We start from the raw sequence: 20,789 nt of genomic DNA, 5'->3' as shown, positions 1-20,789 counted from the left end.
GCTTAATGCAGTATTACAAGCTTTTGTGATGTTTAAAGATTCTGTATTTAATTTATTTTCCGATAGTATGTAGTTAATGCTATAGTATCCCTTGAAGATGCTGGTAGGATTTCCCCTTCCTCTACTGTTTTCTCTTTTCTTTCCACTATACAAAGTCTAATCTGGGACAGAAAAGATCCATTCTTTATAGGACATATCAGGGCACATACAGGATTGCCTGGAGCCCTTAGTTTGGGCAATGATTTAGCAGATAAAACTACACATGACATACATATTTTCTCTACACTAGAAGAAGCTATAAATTTTCATAAAAGGTTCCATGTCAATGCTAATACTTTACAAAAGCATCTTAAAATAACTAAGGAACAAGCTAGACAAATATAAAACAATGTCAAAATTGTGTGACCTTTTTACCACAAGTTAATCTTGGAGTCAATCCTAGAGGACTGATACCTAACCATATTTGGCAGATGGATGTCACACACTTGCCAGAATTTGAAAAATTAAAATATTTGCATGTTACAGTTGATACTTCTTCTGGATTTTTGATGGGCTCCCTTCATGCCGGAGAAAAAACTAAAGATATTATAGCTCATTCCTTACAAAATTTTGCCACTGTGGGCATTCCAAAACAGATTATGCCCCTGGTTATACTTCAAACTCTTTTAAACAATTTTGCTCAACATTTGGCATTACTCATATAACAAGAATCCCATACAATCCACAGGGACAAGGCATAGTTGAAAGAGCTCATCAAACTATTAAAATGTACTTATTAAAGAAAAAGAAGGAATTGGGAAGGGGTATATATTCCCCAAAATTAAACTTAAAATAACCCTTTTTACTCTAAACTTTTAAAATTTGGATTCATCAGGTCTTAGTGCTGCAGAAAGGCATATGTGTCCAAAAAATGTACATAAGCCCAAGGTACTTTGGAAGGATATTCTAACAGGACAATGGAAAGGTCCTGACCCAGTAATTGTCTGGAGTCGGGGAGTGTGTTTATGTGTTTCCACAGGGAGAACAGCAGCCGATTTGGATTCCAGAGAGATTAACTAAAGCGATTTCTTTTTTTTTTTTTTTTTCGAGAGTGGGAGATAATTTTTTAATATTTATTTTTTAGTTCTTGGCAGACATAACATCTTTTGTTTTTGTATGTGGTGCTGAGGATTGAAACCGGGCCGCACGCATGCCATGCGAGCGCGCTACCGCTTGAGCCACATCTTTAGCCCTAACTAAAGCGATTTCTACAGACCAAAAAGAAGATGATTTGGCTAAAATCCATAACAGCTGATATCCAGAACTCCAGTTTGGCTACCCTTACATCGTCGACAGAACCAGGATGCTTTTTTCAATATCTATTTTATTATTGCCCTCCCACATCATGAAGTTCTATTTTGTTTTTTGAGCTCATACAGACCTACCTAGGTTAATGTTTTGCTGATCAGTTCTATTTTTTGACTATAGAGTTTTTAAATATTGCAATGGAGATTTCACCTGTAAAAAGTTATAAGGCCTTTACTATTATGTTATGTGTTGTGTGCACACTTGTGTTTTATGTTGTATGTTTGTATGTACATATGTCCATATATCATATATGATGAGCACTCATGAAAAAATGGATGGAAATATTTTTTTTTCACATGATTTAAGTGGTTTATTTTAAATTGGGTAAACAACTGTTGAGGATTGTTTTAATACGTGAACAAAAAAGGAGCTTAACAGATTTGTTTGTTTACTTTCACCTTTTCTTTTCATTTTATTTAATAATTCTCTTCAAGATAATGTAAATTGTTAAGAAAATTGTTTTCTTTTAGTGCCTTCTGGAATGTTACATAATTTTTTCTTTAGCCATTATTGCCAGAATTCCTATCTTCATCCCAGTGCCGGTGAAGACAATGTAAATTGTTAAGAAAATTGTTTTCTTTTATTGCCTTCTGGAATGTTACATAATTTTTTCTTTAGCCATTATTGCCAGAATTCCTATCTTCATCCCAGTGCTGGTGAAGACAAAGATAAAACCAATCTACAGCTTCTGCAATAGCCATCACTGAGCTGGTTGCAGAACTTGCCTGGACTATGTATCACTTGTATGCATTGTGAACTCACCTGTATGCATTGTGAACTATCTGTTGGTGCAGCGACTTGTGGTAGCGTTGGGGTATTTTTGCTGATGATGTCTTTGGTGGTACAATTTTTCCCAAAGGAGCCGTCAATTGGCTTTGTGTATCTTCCTCCCTTCTGCTTGTCATGATCGTTCAGCTAAAATTTGGGGGCCAACAGAGGTTAGGCAAAGAACCTCTCCCCCCCCCGCTGGTACAAAGACCTATCCACAGGTGTGGCTGTATATTGGACCGGTAGTCAGTGATAGGTAAGATCCAATTGCAATGGTAGCACCCTAAGATAACGGGTAAGGACCATATGTACTATTGGACAACCTAAGGCAGGCACGGTCCCTAAGCCACATGCTTGTTGTTTAAACAGAGAGAGGGAGATGTTGAGAGCCACAGCTGAAGGGGCCCCAGCAAACTTTCAGACTGCCAGCTGATGATTGGATCACAGGGGCCCGAGCAACTTCTAGCTGATTGGCTCCTCTGTGGTGATGCTCATTGGGCTGTTTCCCTGCCCTTTCAGACTACGGAGCTGCTCATTGGGGGACTTTTTTGGCTCCGCCCACATGACCCCGCCAATCGGCCTCAAGAGCAGGAGGAGTGGGGGAGGTTGAGAGGCTTGTGGGAAGCCGGTGGTGGCAGTTGGGCTCTGAAGGTTTTTATTGAGGAGCTTTTTTGTTTGGCGTGTGTGGTTTTAAAAATGAGGTTTGTTTTGTTTGACAAGTGGCTCCTGAATTGTGCCTAGCCAGACTGCGGCAACCTACCTGTGGTTAATTTAGGTTTACCTTGCTCTTCTTTCTCTGGTTTTCTGAAGCGGCAGTTTCATTGGTTGCTTTTAGCTCTTCTTTTCTGGAATGTGTGTTGGATGACTTAGATACCAATACAGCGCCACCTCTGGTGTTCTCTATGAATTTCCTATGATGGACTTTTATATTTTTTTCTTTCAAAATGGTCACCTTTTCTCTTGAGTCACCTCTTTGTCCTGTGTCTGTTCAGAGCCCTGTGTTTCATGTCCCCTTCCCTGGAGGCCTTTCAGCTTCTTCTGATCTGATTTCTGCTTTAGCTCTCATGTTCTTTGAGTATACATGGGATTTCACTGGTGGTGCACTTGTAGGGGTATGGTTTATGTCCTGTGGAGTGTTGCTGTGACCCTGAGACCTCAGTGTGCTTCCCATTTGGTTGAAGGTCCATGAAGCCCTCCTGTCTGCATCATTTTCCTGACAGAGTTGGGCTGATGTCTCTGAGGGTAATTGTGGGTTCTTCATTGTTTGGGGTGGTTCTGTATGGTTTCAGTCCTTGAGTATGCTTCTGTGTAAGTGGCAGGAACATTTTCTTTTTGTCTGTTCCTTCACTGTGCAGACATCATAGCATGCTTACAGATGTGAATGGTGGCCTCTTTCACACACGGACTGTGTGGGATAGTTCAGAATTCTGGGCTACAAACTTCTTGCTTTACCACACTCTGGAAGAACTTCTGCCTTAGGTTTGTTTACACCACCATTGCTACAGGCACGATGAATCTCTTTCACCACAGACAACCTTTGCAAATGTGGCCAACCCTTGATCAAAATGTCCTTGATTACAACATTGGTATGTGTCTCATGAATGTATATTATGGTAGTGAACCGGCTGCTGTTAAGAAGAGTTTGACAATCATTGGACATTCATTGTTGCTGTGAGACTTAGAAAAGTAGTGCCTGCTGTTTATTAAGAAGATTGTTTTGAGAGTTATAAAACTTTGTAAGGCTGTTGTTTGGACAAGGTGATATTTTTTTGGGTTTTTTTCTTTTTAAAGAGAGAGAGAAGAGAATTTTTTTAATATTTATTTTTTAGTATTCAGCAGACACAACATATTTGTATGTGGTGCTGAGGATTGAACCCGGGCCGCACGCATGCCAGTCGAGTGTGCTACCGCTTGAGCCACATCTCCAGCCCATGGTGACATTTTTAGGTCATTGAGTTCTTTCTTTCTTTTTTTTTCTCATTTTTTAATTGGTTGTTCAAAACATTACAAAGCTCTTGACATATTGTATTTTATACATTAGATTCAAGTGGGGTATGAACTCCCATTTTTATCCCAATTATAGATTGCAGAATCACATCGGTTACACATCTATGTTTTTACATGATGCCATATTAGTGAGTGCTGTATTCTGCTACCTTTCCTATCCTCTACTATCCCCCCTCCCATGCCCTCCCGTCTTCTCTCTCTACCCCATCTACTACAATTCATTTCTCTCCTTCTTTTTTTTTCCCATTCCCGTCATAACCTCTTATATGTAATTTTGTATAACAATGAGGGTCTCCTTCCATTTCCATGCAATTTCCCTTTTCTCTCCCTTTCCCTCCCACCTCATGTCTCTGTTTAATGTTAGTCTTTTCCTCCTGCTCTTCCTCCCTGCTCTGTTCTTAGTTGCTCTCTTTATATCTCTTTATATCAAAGAAGACATTTGGCATTTGTTTTTTAGGGATTGGCTAGCTTCACTTAGCATAATCTGCTCTAATGCCATCCATTTCCCTGCAAATTCCATGATTTTGTCATTTTTTAGTGCTGCTTAATACTCCATTGTGTATAAATGCCACATTTTTTTTTATCCTTTCATCTATTGAAGGGCATCTGTGTTGGTTCCAAAGTCTAGCTATTGTGAATTGTGCTGCTATGAACATCGATGTGGGAGTATCCCTGTAGTACGCACTTTTAAGGTCTTCAGGGAATACTCGGAGAAGGGCAATAGCTGGGTCAAATGGTGGTTCCATTCCCAGCTTTCCCAACAATCTCCATATAGCTTTCCAAATTGGCCACACCAATTTGCAATCCCACCTGCAATGTATAAGAGTACCCCTTTCCCCACATCCTCGCCAGCACCTGTTGTTGTTTGACTTCCTAATGGCTGCCAATCTTACTGGAGTGAGATGGTATCTTAGGGTGGTTTTGATTTGCATTTCTCTGACTGCTAGAGATAGTGAGCATTTTTTCATGTACTTGTTGATTGATTGTATGTCCTCCTCTGAGAAGTGTCTGTTCAAGTCTTTGGCCCATATGTTGATTGGGTTATTGTTTTTTTTTTTGAGAGAGAGAAAGAGAAGAGTTTTGAGAGAGAGAGAGAGAGAGAGAGAGAGAGAGAGAGAGAAATTTTATTTTAATATTTTATTTTTTTTAGTTTTTGGCGGACACAACATCTTTCTTTGTATGTGGTGCTCAGGATCGAACCCAGGCCGCACGCATGCCAGGCGAGTGCGCTACCGCTTGAGCCACATCCCCAGGCCGAGAGAAGAGTTTTAATATTTACTTATTTTAGTTCTCAGCAGAGACAACATTTTTGTTTTGTATGTGGTGCTGAGGATCGAACCCGGACCGCATGCTCGCCAGGCGAGTGCGCTACCACTTGAGCCACATCCCCAGCCCTTGTTTGTTTTCTTATTGTTAATTTTTTTGAGTTTCCCAGCACCATTTGTTGAAGATGCTATCCTTCCTCCATTGCATGCTTTTAGCCCCTTTATCAAATATAAGATAGTTATAATTTTGTGGATTGGTCTCTGTGTTCTCTATTGTGTACCATTCATCCACTCGCCTGTTTTGGTACCAGTACCATGCTGTTTTTGTTACTGTTGCTCTGTAGTATAGTTCGAACTCTGGTATTGCTATACCACCTGACTCACACTGCCTGCTTAGAATTGCTTTTGCTATTCTGGGTCTTTTGTTTTCCCATATGAATTTCATAATTGTTTTCTCTATTTCTACAAGAAATGCCCTTGGGATTTTGATTGGCATTGCATTGAACCTATAGAGAACTTTGGGTAATATTTCCATTTTGATGATGTTAGTTCTTCATATCCATGAACAGGGTACATTTTTCCATCTTCTAAGGTCTTCTTCTACTTCTCTCTTTAGGGTTCTGTAGTTTTCATTGTATAAATCTTTCACCTCTTTTCTTAGGTTGATTCCCAAGTATTTTATTTTTTTTGAGGATATTGTGAATGGGGTGGTTGTCCTCATTTCCATTTCAGAAGGTTTGGCGCTGATATACAGGAATGGTTGGATTTATGCGTGTTGATTTTATATTTGCTGAATTCATTTATTAACACTAGTAGTTTCTTTGTAGATCCTTTTGGGTCTGTTAGATATATTATCATATCATCCACAAATAGTGATAATATAAGTTCTTCTTTTCCTATTTTTATGGCTTTAAATTCTTTTGTCTGTCTAATTGCTCTGGCCAGTCTAGGTTATTAATTGTGTTATTGAGTTCTACAGTTTCTTTATTCAGCTGTTGTCTGGTGGATCTGTCCAAAGGAGAGAGCAGTGTGTTGAAGTCACTGATAATTATTGTGTTGTGGTCCATTTGACTCTTGAACTTGAGGAAAGTTTGTTTTATGAACGTTGCAGCACCATTGTTTGGTGCATACTTATTGATAATTATTATGTCTTGTTGGTGGATGGTTCCTTTTAGCAGTATATAGTGGCCTTCTTTATCCCTTTTGATTAACTTAGGTTTGAAGTTGATTTTATTTGATATGAGTATGGCCACTCCTGCTTGCTTCCGAGGACCATGTGAGTGGTATGATTTTTCCCAGCCTTTCACTTTCAACCTGTGTATGTCTTTTCCTATCATATGAGTCTCCTGAAGGCAGCATATTCTTGGATTCATTTTTCTAATCCAGGTTACTAGCCTTTGTCTCTTGATTGGTGAATTTAAGCCATTAACGTTTAAGCTTACTGTTGATATGTCGTTTGTACTTCCAGACATGCTTATTTATGTATTTATTTTAATATGGCTCGTATTTCCTTTTTGGTTATATTTTTTGTTCTTCCCTTTACTGGGTTCCCTCCCAATGTTAGTTTTGGGTGCTGTTTTTCAATTCCTCTTCTTGTAGTGTTTTGCTCAGAATGACTTGCAGTGCTGGTTTTCTGGCTGCAAATTCTTTTGACTTTTGTTTCTCGTGAAATATTTTAATTTCATTGTCAAATCTGAAGCTTAATTTTGCTGGATACAGTATTGTTGGTTGGAAATGATTATTTTTCAGCATTTGAAATACGTTGTTCCAGGATCTTCTTGCTTCCAACGTCTGTGATGAAAAATCAGCCGTTAACCTAATTGGTTTACCCCTGAATGTAATCTGCCTTCTTTCTCTCGTAGCTTTTAATATTCTCTCCTTGTTCTGTATGTTGGATATCTTCATACTTATGTGTCTTGGAGTTGTATATACATTTGTGGTATATTTCAGATCTCAGTGACCTTTGAGGATGTGGCTGTGAACTTCACCAAGGAGGAGTGGGCTTTTCTGGATGCCTCTCAGAAGAACCTTTACATAGATGTGATGCGGGAAGTCCTCAGAAACCTGGCTTCTATAGGTAACAATGATGGTTTTAAAGTTAATCAAATCGAGAACTCATGTTTATTTTGGTCATTTATGTAGAAGGTGAAAAGGAAATCAGTTGATGAATTATTGAAGCATAAATGGCACCTAAAATATGGCAAAGCATTTCTAGCTCCTAAATATTCATAAAGATTGTTATGTTGTCTCATTTTAGGAAACAAGTGGGAAGACAAGACCACTGAAGATCAGATTGAAAACTCTGGAAGCAACCTAAGGTAACTGTACTCACGAGGAATTCGTGAGGGAATCTGAGAACTGTCATATAATTTTTAAAGCAAACCAACCGAAGAAGTATGCATAATTGGAAATGTATTTATTCTTATAATATTTTTTACCACAAATACATACTTATCTGGAACAGGTATTCAGTCTTTTCAAAGTATTTGACATGCAAAAAGTAGTATGAAATTGCATATGTGAATATGACTATGTGAATAGTAGCCATAGAGAAGCTGTGTTGCAAAGGATTGTTTCCTTTCAATCTCTTTATTTTCAGGGAACTTTAACATGTCAGAAAATCTAGCCTTTACGTGATGTTGGTAGAAATGTAAAGACCTATAAATAAATAGAAAACTGTGAATGAGTTAGATATCAATTATGTGCTGGTCACTTCTTCTTCAAAGAAGTCCTATGGTAAACTTGAAACTTTCCCCACAGAATAGTGTGGGGAAACCTTCAAATCGATTCCAATTCTTAATCAAACAAAGACAAATTTTAATAGATTAAATCCATGTGACTTCATTATGTGTGCAAAAGATTTCATATGTCCTTCTTTCCTTCATAGGCACATCACATCTCACTCTGGACACAAATACTATAAGCATGAAGAATGTGAAGAGAAGCCATGTGCATTTAAACAATATAGGAAATCTCTGGTTTCTTTCAAAAGTGTTCACACACAAATGTTGTTACAAACTGGAGATAGACCATGTGAAAGTACAGTATGTGGGAAAGTCATCAGTTGTTCCAATGACATTCAAACACATGAAGAAACTCATCCTGGGGGGCAACCCTATGAATGTCAACAATGTGGTGAAGCCTCTTCTTCTCTCCCAGGTGTTCAAAGACACATGATAACACACAGTGGAGGTAAACCTTTTCAATGTGAGGTATGTGGGAAAGCCTTTCATTTCTCCTCTTTATTTAGAAGACATGAAAGAACTCATTCTGGAGAGAAACTCTATGAATGTAAACAAGATGGTCAAACCTTTATTTCACACACAAGTCTTCAAAAGCGCAGGATCACGCACACAGGGAATGCACATTTCAAATGTAAGCTATGTGGGAAAGACTTTGCTTATCCCAGATTACTTAGAATACATCAGAAAACTCACACTGGAGAGAAGCCCTATGAATGTAAGCAGTGTGGCAAAGCCTTTGCTACATCCCGTCAGCTTCATAAACATGGAAGAACACATACTGGAGAGAAGCCCTATGAATGCAAACAATGTGGAAAAGCCTTTGCTACATCCTATCATCTTAACAGACATGGAAGAACACACACTGGAGAGAAGCCCTATGAATGTCAACAATGTGGAAAAGCCTACACTACTGCCTTGTACCTTTGGATTCATAAACACACTCATACTGGAGAGAAGCCCTATGAATGTAAGCAGTGTGGAAAAGCCTTTGCTACATCCCGTCAGCTTCATGCACATGGAAGAACACATACTGGCGAGAAGCCCTATGAATGTAAGCAGTGTGGAAAAGCCTTTGCTAGATCTAGTTACCTTCAGATTCATGGAAGAACACATACTGGAGAGAAGCCTTATGAATGCAAACAATGTGGAAAAGCCTTTGCTATGTCCCATCAGCTTAACAGACATGGAAGAACACACACTGGAGAGAAGCCCTATGAATGTAAGCAGTGTGGAAAAGCCTTTGCTACATCTTGTCACCTTCAGATTCATGGAAGAACACATACTAGAAAGAAACCCTTTGGATGTCAAGAATGTGGAAAAACATTTGCTTCATCCCGTCGTCTTCACATACATGGAAGAATGCATACTGGAGAGAAGCCCTATGAATGTAAGTGGTGTGGGAAAGCCTTTACTCAGTCCTCTCACCTTCACTCACATGAACAAACTCATACTGGAGAGAAGCCCTATGATTGTAAGCAGTGTGGCAAAGCCTTTTCTAGATCCAGTGAACTTCAAATACATGGAAGAGTGCATACTGGAGAGAAGCCCTATGAATGTAAGCAGTGTGGCAAAGCCTTTGCTAGATCTGGTGTCCTTCACATACATAAAAGAACTCATACTGGAGAGAAGCCCTATGAATGTAAGCAGTGTGGCAAAGCCTTTGCTACATCCCGTCAGCTTCATAAACATGGAAGAATACATACTGGAGAGAAGCCCTATGAATGCAAACAATGTGGAAAAGCCTTTGCTACATCCTATCAGCTTAACAGACATGGAAGAACACACACTGGAGAGAAGCCCTATGAATGTCAACAATGTGGAAAAGCCTACACTACTGCCTTTTCCCTTCGGATGCATAAACACACTCATACTGGAGAGAAGCCGTATGAATGTAAGCAGTGTGGCAAAGCCTTCACTCAGTCCTCTAACCTTCACTCACATGAACAAACTCATACTGGAGAGAAGCCCTAAGAATGTAAGCAGTGTGGCAAAGCCTTTGCTAGATCTAGTTACCTTCAGATTCATGGAAGAACACATACTGGAGAGAAGCCCAATGAATGTCAACAACATAGAGAAGCCTTTGCCCCATCTTGTCTGCTTCACACATGTGAAAGAACACATACTGCATAGAAATCGTATGCATGAAAACAATTGGTAAACTCTTCTGTTATTACTGTTTCACTCATATACATGTAGGAAGTTTACTGGAGAAAAACCCTTTGAATGTGAAATCTGGTAAATCAATATTTCATGTCATCCTCAAAGACAAGAGAGGCTCACACTGCTGAAAATGTGTGTGTGTGTGTGTGTGTGTGTGTGTGTGTGTGTATGTGTGAGATAGAGAGAGATCAATCAATATATGAAAACACTCATGCAGAGAAGCCCTGTGAATGTGAGAAATGTGGGAAATCTTCTAGTTTTCTCATTTTTTTCTTAAGGACTGGGAATATTGTTTTGGAATAAAAAGAATAAATCCTATGCAAGTAAGAAATATAAAGGGTTCAGCTGTTCTAGTTTTGTTCAGTTGTATGAAAGGACTCATACTGTAGAAAATGCTGAGGATAAGCTATGTGGGGCAGTATTCAGCTTTCAGAGTTTTCTCCAAAGGCATAAAAGAATTCACATCTGTGAAAATCCTTTTTCTATCTTTAAAAGTTGCAGTAACACTTTCAACTTTCCAGGTCCCTTTGAACAGCATTTAAGAAATCACACTGGAGAAGAGCCCTGTATGTAGAAATGTGGTGAGAACTTTGCTTGTTTCAGATCCATTTGAACTTGTTCAGACTTGAGGAAAATTTTATTTTGTTTCATTTTGTTTATTTATTTTGAGATAACCACTGTAGGTGTGTGAAAATGGTGTGTGCCTTCATTTCTTTTCTTTCTTTCTTTTTTTTTTTATGTGTTCAGAGGTAACAAAACTGCACCCTGGGTTGGACAGGAGCATTGCATCAGCATGAAGATTTGAAAGCAACATGTTTTTCTGGGTTAAATCTCTCTTATTATTAGATTCCATTTTCCTGGATTTTAAGTCTTTTGTGGCTAATGTTTCATTACATATTGTGTATGTCAGTTTTGGCCTCTCCACTCCAGCCTTTGGTAAGGATTGGTGAAATGGCTCTTCTGAACTTCTTTCCTCTCTTTCTTTGTTCAGATTTCACCCAGGAGTGCTCTACCACTGAGTTTCTCCACAGTCCTTTTAATTGTTATTTTTTGAGATGGGGTGAGGCTGGCAGCTGGGACCATAGGGATGTGTCTTGTGTTCCCTGCAGCTGGCCTCTTCCTTTTCCTTGATTGCTTATTGATCTGTTGATGACTCTGGGACCACCACTCTTGTCACTTGTGCTTGTTCTAAGGCTCATGTATTGTGCTGTATGTAGGCACATTAAAGAGAATTATAAAACAATGTCATTTGTGTATATTGTTTAGAGAGGCACTTTCTCAAAATATATTTTGCCCTATACTTGATATATTGATATATTAGCCAATTCTGAGGCCAAAATATATACCAGTTGTTGATGAGATAGGATTAGTAATTTTCATTATATTTGGAATTGGGTATGGATACTTACAGACGGGACCAGATTATCAAAGTAGCAGTAATCTACCCAAGGCAAATGTTGAGATAGAGAATATCTGTATTTCTGTAGTTGGTATTTTTTTTTCCTCTGTGATTATCAGTGACTATGTTTACACATTTCAGGATGCCCAGATAGAACTCTGATTTTTTCATATTTAATGAATTAGATAATGTTAGACTATTAAATATTCTGAGAAGTACATCAGATTTTATAGGAATTTTTAGTTTTCATATACCTTATTTTAACATATCAAAAAACATATGAAGTGATTTAATTAGAGATTGATGGTTTTTATTTATTTTTGTTACTGGGTATTGCTGTGACAAGTGTGGCCAAACTAGCAGGTTCTGTCAGGGTTTGATGGGACATTGGAAGAAATAAAGAGTCACACACGCAGAAGATACAACATCTGGGATCGGGTGGAGCACTGCTCTATGATGGAGCAGCAGGTCTAAAGAATTATACCAGGAGGGCTGGGGATGTGGCTCAAGTGGTAGCGTGCTCACTTGGCGTTTGTGGGGCCCTAGGTTTGATCCTCAGCACTACATATAAATAAAATACAAGATGTTGTATCCACCAAAAATTAAAAATATAAATGAACAAATATTAAAAATTATCTCTCTAAAAAAAAGAAAGAATTACACCAGCAATCTTTATTGTGTATCTTTCATTGATCATATTAAAGACTATGCAAGCATTATTCTTTGTATTTATGAAAGTTACACACTTAGCAACAGTATGCAGCTATTTCCTCAGTTACATTCTATAGTTGGAATGTGCAATGTTAAGAGCACCCTGCAGCTCTCAAGAAAGTCCATCCTTTAAAGTTATTTTAAAGCTTCCTTTAAAACAGTGGAAGTGGTGAACTATGTAGTTGACTTAGCAGGGAACTTTGTGCCTGAGAATAAGGTCAAAGCTGAAAAGTCTCCCACAACAGAGTCTCCCCCATGGAGAGCATTGCCATAGCAACCAGGCATCCTATACTTTTGCATAGAAACTTTTCCAGTCACCAAGCATGCCACTGCCATTACGTCATTAGAGACCTCCATCTCAGACACTTGTCTCCCAATCACTGTCACTGGTCTCCACAGGGGATTGAACTCAAGGCTGCTTTACCACTGAGCTACACCCTCACCAAGGCTCCGCCTCTTTTCTCTTTCTTGAGACAACAAATACATGCCCAGCTAGCGAGACCTAAGTGTGCTCTTGGACTCATAATAGTGAGAGTTGTTCCCTTGTTTTTTAATTGCTTCCATGGTGACAGCTTTGGTGGCCATATCTCAAATATTCAACATGCAAATTTTCTTAATTATTTGGCTCAGAATACTTCCAGTGCTCTTCACAATCAAATAAATGTTGATGAAAGCAATGAGACCACGCTAAATGCCTTAGAGACTGCTGTCGTGAATATAGATAATGAACTTTCCACTTTGAAATTCAAGGAAAGACCTAAATTCATGCTAGCTATAGGTATGTGTGTGTCACTGCTGCCAAATGCAATGCTTCTTAGTGGTATTGGGAGAAGGTTCAAATCCATTTGTTGGATATTTGGCAGTATAATGCTTGGATCTTTTGGAGCTGCATCATCAGATTCAAGATACAAAATTGTAAGATTCATTTTTCAGATCCTACTTCTTTAGCTGATCAAATACTTAAACTGCTTTAACCCTGGAAACATTCTTAAACACTCTGCATGGTATATCCTTGTATTGTTCTCATTGCTACTTATTCTCTCTTGTGTTGTAATTGTAGGATGTTGTGCCCCTAGAAGAAGAATTCAGGGACTCAAAATAATGACCCATCACCTGCTTTTTCAAAGAAAGAAGGACGGATATGTGGGAAGCCCTTCTGAATGACCCATGCCTTCCAGTCCTGAAGCAGGAGGCTCTGACCAGTCACTACATTTGTGGTGACTTGGGCGTTGTCCCAGCTTAGATAGAGAGATGGGTCTTCAGATGTAGGCATTACCCATGCGGGTTGACTTATCCTCATGTGTCCCTTGTAACCCTGCCCCCTCTGGCCTTTTTTGAATAGAACTTTCTAAGAACAAGAGTCCTCCAATAAAAGCTCTCTTCTGAATGTGGTCACTTTCTCACCAGCCTCTCGTGACTTTCTTGCCCTCCCGTTTGGGGGGCCTGAGGCCAAGAGCAGAGAAGAAGTCCTGAAGCTTGTGTAAAGGTAAAGTGTGTCTATGTTTTATTTGGTGTCCCTGGAAATTCACATGAGTGCCCTTAAGGTCAGCTGACTTTGCAGGTCGGGGGCAGCAATTTGTAACTGTGTGGGCAGCAATTTGCCTGACCTGCATGGGCAGCAATTTGTAACTGGTGTTCAGAGGGATTACACACACACACACACACACACACACACACAAAAAAACACACACACAGTGCTTATATTTTTCAAGAATGAAAGGTAAAGCAAAAATGCCCCTGAGATGACTAGATATCCACAAGAAGAAAAAATGTATTTGGATACGTACCTCACATCATGTACAAAAATAAAATTAAAAAAAGGATCAAAGTCCTTTGTGTAATAGCTAGAAGCATAAAAGTCATAAAAACAGTTGAGGAAATTTTCATTACTTTGGATGTGGCTATGGCTATATAATATTTGTATTTATTTTAATCACGCCACTCAGATAGAATAATCCCCGTTTAAAAGTGGTAGGATTTCATGTCAAAATAAACCTTAATGTTACATGTAACTGAAATTCACTAATAAAAAAAATAAAATTTAAAAATGAACAAAGGCACTGGAGATGTAGCTCAGGGGTAAAGCACCCCAGAGTTCAATTTTCTGTACCAACAAATAATTAATAAAGGAGCAAAGACATTTCTGAATGTAATAGGCTTAATCTTGACTCTGTTGATACTTCTGTGGGTTTGGTGAAAATGAGAACCATTTTCATGATAATTCATAACTTGCTAAAAAATATGCCCACAAAATTATTATATTTCTTTTTTTTTTGTGACTCAACAATACATTCATGACTACATGAAGAAAAGACAAGTATACAGATTTTATTTGGGGTCAGAAGTTAATTAGTTAATATTATTTCTTTTACAGCCCTTCAGCTTATATGATTCCACACAATGCTATGGATCATTTGGCTCCAGAGGAATAATCTTTACTCTTGAGAAATTTCAATTTTATTTAAGTCTATAGATTAAGAAAAATGGATGTCCAGGTTTGACTTATACAAGGTAAATGTGGTTGGAGTTTTTCAGATAGAAGTCCCCGTTGGGAACAGTGAAATTTCAAATAGTATATATGGAAGTCTAGATGAAGTCTATAGTTTAAAAAAAAACATATTGGCTAAATTATAAATATATTTTTCTTTACCCTTCACAAAATTTATTATGCCACATCATAAACCTCATATCTAAAATCCTGTCGATACTTTCTAAATATGTGACATTATAAGCAGTATCTTTTGGCACCTGCCTATAATCCTAGCAGTTTGGGAGGCTGAGGCAGGAGGATTACATGTTCAAAGCCAGACTTAGCAATTGGTCTCTAAGTAAAAATTTTAAAAGGGCTGGGAATGTTGCTCAGTAGTTAAGCTCCCCTGTGTTCAATCCCTGGTACCAAAAAGAAACAAAGAAAATTTGTCTTTTCTAAGAATCCATTGTTCAATGCAGGGTTATGAGATTTTTACATGTTTTCTGCCAAGAATCTTGTAGTCCCAATTCTCATATTTACACTTTTATTCCATTTAAAATTAATTGTGTAATGTGTGAGATAGTGTTTGAGATCATGTTCCATAAATATAAGGATCTATTTCTAAATTGTATTCCATTTACTTATTTCTTTTTGCAGTAATGAATTTGAATCTAGAAACACTCTACCACTGAGATTTATCCCCAGTTCATTATTTCTTCGGTTTTGAGACAATATCTTGCTATATTCCCAAGGGTGACCTCAAATTGTCAATTCTCCTTCCTCAGTGCCCTGAGTTGCTGGTACTATAGGCATCCACAACCATGCCTGGGATATTATTCCATTTAATCATTTTGTAAGTGTGACTCAGTACTGATTACAGTAACATTTTCAAAATAGCTTTGATGAAGATGTACTATATATACACAATAAAGGGTCTCTGCATGGTATTTTAACACATACGCCTCATCCACTGATGAAATTCCTTTCTCATTTCCCACCTTCACTCTTTAACCTTTGAAAATCACCAACCTAAATTCAGGTTTAGCCTCCCCCACCTGAGGGACAGCATGCAGTGTTTGTATTTATGTGTCTGGTTTTTTTTTCATTTTACCACTCTGCCCTCCAATTTCACCCAATTGGTTGCAGGTGGCAGGATTTGATTTTTATGGATGTATGCCTACATATATGCCATATTTTCTGTATCCATCTGCCCCAGAATTCCTAGGTGATTCTATATCTTTTCAATTGGGATGTGCCTCAATAAACATGGGCATCCAGGTATCAGATGAAGGTTTCATTCTTGTTCATTACATACTCCCAAGTGGGATACCTGAATCACAAGGTAATTCTATTTTAGTATTATTTAGTTGAGATACAAAAGACTTAACCAAAGCCTCATGTGCTTGGCAAACATTTGACAATTAGACTACATCACAGTGCCTTATTATTATTATTATTATTATTTATTATTATTTTTTTTGAGGGAGCATTACATTAAGTTTCCTATCCTTGCAGCAAATTCAGGATCCTCCTCCTGTGGTCTCCCAAGTTGCCTACTTTACAGGCATTTATCAGCATTCCTGGCCTCCAGCATATTTCTTTTTTATTGGAGACAGGGTTTTGCACTGTTTGAACTTGAACTTGCACAAGCTGGCCTTAAACTTGTAGTCCTCCTTCTTTAGCTTCTTAAATATATGGGATTAGTCATGTGCCATGATCCCAACTATTGTTAGTTTTTTGAGTAATATGCACAGTTTTTCATATCAGCTACCCAATTTACTTGCACACACCCGTGCCTAAGTGTTGATTTTTTTCTACATCCACATCGTGTTTGTCACTTTTCTAATTTATCCATTCTTACTGGGATGTGATGATACCTCATGTATTTTTTTTCTTGTGGTGCTGGGGACTGAACCCAGGGCCTTGCACATGCAAGGCAAGCACTCTACCTACTGAGTTATTTCCCCAGTCTTCCTCATTGCATTTTTTATTTGCATTTTCCTGAAGGCTACTTATATTGAATATTTTTCTTCATGTTTGCTGGAACTTTTTGTTTCTTTTGAAAAACTGTCTACTTTGTTTGCCCACTTGAATGGCATTACTTATTTTTTGATTGTTTGTTTGGTGTTATGATTATTTTTGTTCTTTACATATTCTAAATATGAAGATTGTATCAAACACATACTGGGTAAAGATTTTCTCCCATTTTATAAGGATTCCCTCCCCCCTTTTTTTCTTTGCTGTTCGTCAACTTTTTAGTTTAATGGAATTTTTAATTTTTACTTTTTTTGTGATTTCAAAATTCTGTCCAAAACATTTGTTGTCCTTACAAGAGTCTTAAATTGCTTTCCCTTGTTTATTTTGTAGTTTCACAGTCAGGTCTTTTACCACTTTTGAATTGATTTTGAACAGGGTGAGGAATAGGGATCCAGTTTCTTTGAGTACTGAAACTTTATAATGAGCTTTAAAATTGGGATGTATAAGTCTCCCAATTTTGTTCTTTATATTTTTATTGAAAACAAACAAACAAACAAACTGTATTTGGTATTTGAGGTTGACTGAACTTCCATATTCACTTTAGGCTTATTATTACATCTTTTTCAAAAATGGCATGTGGGACTTTTGGTAAGGTTTACATTGATATGTAAATCAATTTGCATTTTACCATTTCAGCAACATTAATCTTATCAATAAATAGTCAATTCCTATTTATTCTTTTAAACATTTTCTATAGTATTTTCTGCTTACAAGACATATTTGTTTGTTAATTTTTTGCTGTGTATTTAATATTTGATACTACCATAAATGGAATTTTTTAAAGTAATTTTGCTTTTAATATTTATTGTTCAGCTACAAAAATTGTATTGATTGGTGCTATATCCTGCACAAATGCTGAACTTTTTTATTTAAATCATTCTTTCGTAGAGACCTTAGGATTTAATTCACACAAAGCTATCTATCTGTTTTTAGAGTTAGATATAGTTTGATAGTTTCAGTTCACATTTCTAATATGGAATTTTGTTGTTGTTGGGTACCAGGGATTGAACTCCAGGGCCCTTGACTCCCGAGCCACATCCCCAGCCCTATTTTGTATTTTATTTAGAGACAGGGTCTCACTGAGTTGCTCAGCACCTTGCTTTTGCTGAGGCTGGCTTTGAACTCACGATCTTCCTGCCTCACCCTCCCAAGTCACTGGGATACAGGTGTACACCAACCATGCTCAGCTCTGATATGGATGTTACTATTGTGTTTTTTTACTGATTCAATCTCTTATTAAGTCTTTTGAGATTTTCTATGTCTAAGTCAGTTTGATGGATGTTATGTAAAAATTTGTTCACATTCAGTTGTTCATAATATGCCCTTAAATTTTTCTAATTTTTTTTTGTGGAGTCTGTTTTTGTGGTCTCACTTTTTTTTTAATATTTATTAACTTGAGTTCTCTCTCTCTCTCTCTCTCTCTCTCTCTCTCTCTCTCTCTCTCTCTTTGCTTGGTTAATTGAACAATCAATTTTGTAAATCTTTTGAACAATCAAGTTTGTTTTCTTAATTCTTTTGTCTATTTGTTTTATGCTTGCTCCATTCTTTATTAAAATTTATCCTCTGTGCAATTTGATTACAGCTTGCTTCTCTTTGTCTAGTACTGTGTAAATTTAGGTTTTTGTTTGGGCAGTTTTTATTTTATAATGTAGGCCTTTGTGGTTATGAATTTTCTTCTGAGGGCTACTTTAGCTGCATCTCATCAGTTTTGGCATGGTTGCTTTCATTTTCATGTTTGATTTTCATTTTTATCTATTTAAACTAGTTTCTATTTTTTTTCTTTTTCTTCTGCCTAAAGAGTTTACTGTCTAATTGCTACATGATTGTAAATTTTTAAATTTTCTGTTTTATTAACTTTAGTTCATTGTAGTTACAAAAGATACTTGTCCTAATTTCAGTGCTTTAAAATTCATTGACATTTTTATGGCTTTATAATGGCAAGTTCTGCATAATGTTTCCTACACACTGGAGTAAAATGTGTATTCTACTCTTCGGGGCAGAATATTCTATATAGTCCTCTAGACCTAGTATAGTTATACTGTTGTTCAAGTCATTTTGTTTTGTTTTACATGGACTTTCTGCTAGACATTTTATTCATTCTTGAAAATGGGATATCACAAATTATCCACCCCTTTTTGGAGAAATTTTTCTTCCTTTAATCCTGATAGTTTTCACTTCACATATTTTGGAGCATTGTTTTTTTGACATGTATACATTTATAACTTAGTTTGTGAGATTGCCCCCTTTATTGATATGTATTATATATTTTAATTTTTATCATAAATGTGCATATGTATTTAATATATAATTTAATATATGTAATTACAAGTATATATCATGTTCTTGCCTCTATCTAACAATTTCTGTTACAGCTGATTTTGTCTGACATGTGCATAGCCCTCCAGCTGTTTTCTTTGTTGTTTTTTATTTGTTTTTACTTGTACTGGGGGTTTTACCCAGGAGCACTTTACCACTGAGACCTATCCCCAGCCATTTTTATGTTGTATTTTGAGGTAGGGCCTCACTGACTTTCAAGGAGCCACCTGTGAATTACTTGGGGGTCGTCTATTTATCCACCTAAACTATTTTCTTGTTTTTTCTTTTACTTCTTCCTAAAAATACACTGTCTAATTGCTACATGTTAGCAAATTTTTAAATTTTTTGTTTTTTTTTAATTTCATTGTAGTTATAAAAGATACTTGTCCTAATTTCAGTGCTTTTAAATTTATTGACATTTTTATGGATTTAAAATGGGAAGTCCTGCACAATGTTTCCTACACACTGGAGTAAAATGTGTACTCTACTCTTTTGGGCAGAATATTCTATATAGTCCTGGAGATTTAGATTTAAACTTGGGAAGTATTGCAGCTCCCCAAGGTACATTAAATTGCCCAAGGCACATGAACTCTAAAAGTTACTAGGTGATATTCATTGGCTATGACCTAGTTTAAAACTAGCCACTGCAGATTTGTGTCCTTTGTTTCAGATTGCACAGGGAGATCCTTCTCTTCCTTCTCATCAACTTTGGCAGAAGAAAGGATTGCCATAACAAAAGTTGAATCTACAAGGATTACTGCACAGCTTACTAGAATTAATCCACAAGAGCCTATATATTGATTAACATTTCCCACTGTTCATACACCTACAGGAGCAATATGGCAATAATTGGGAATTATTGAGTGGCCTTGCCTACCTCATTCTCCTCAAAATTCATCAACTCCATACCATGGCTTTATTGCTCAGTTAGTTACTAAAGGAAGAACACGAGTTTTGCAGAGAGTTGGGTCATAGTCTAATATTAATGTTGGCCCTTTTTCTACACAAGAGCATGATTGGCTTTGGCAATCTTCTAATACTTGGCAGATAGCTTTTGCTAATTTCCCTGGTCAAATGGAAAGCCATTACCTTCATGAGAAAATTATTCAGTTTACTCTTGTGACTACATTTATTTTTCCCAAAATTGTATGTGCTTAACCAATAGTTGGAGAACTAACAGTATTTGCTGATGGATCGAGTTCAGGAAAAGCATGTTTCTATAGCCATGTTTATACAGAGATAATACAGACAGCATATACTTCTGCAGAATGAGCAGAAATTTAAGCTCTCATTTGGGCTTTAATTCATTTTGCAAATTAGTCAATCCATATTTATTCTGATAGTTTATATTGCAGTTGAAGTCACAAAAAATATTGAAACATCAACTACTGGGAACACACCATTGCAAGAGTGTTTCAGACCTTATAAAAGATAATTCAAATATGTCACCATCCATGTTTCATTAGCCATATAAGGGCACATTCTAATATTCCAGGTCCTTTAGAATCAGGTAATAATAAGATTGATAAACTTATTGCCATTTGTGAATAAATGTCTTTATATGA

The 20,789-nt window shown here is 37.1% G+C and overlaps 1 protein-coding gene across 1 annotated transcript in view; it reads left to right on the top strand.

Moving 5' to 3' along the window:
• LOC308638620 (zinc finger protein 124-like) overlaps positions 1 to 20,789 on the top strand; it is a gene marked incomplete at its 3' end in the record, with an annotated part of 74,602 nt that overhangs the window by 52,989 nt on the left and 824 nt on the right. The window contains exons 3-4 of the mRNA XM_081276240.1: positions 7,645 to 7,705; positions 8,275 to 8,426. Of these exons, the coding sequence (XP_081132366.1) occupies positions 7,645 to 7,705; positions 8,275 to 8,426 (213 nt within the window). The remainder of the gene's footprint in view (positions 1 to 7,644; positions 7,706 to 8,274; positions 8,427 to 20,789) is intronic.

Source organism: Spermophilus citellus, assembly GCF_964194105.1.
Source record: "Spermophilus citellus genome assembly, chromosome: 19".
NCBI classification, from domain to species: domain Eukaryota; kingdom Metazoa; phylum Chordata; class Mammalia; order Rodentia; family Sciuridae; genus Spermophilus; species Spermophilus citellus.
Note: the sequence above shows the minus strand (reverse complement) of the source record. Positions and strands in the feature narration are given on the sequence as shown.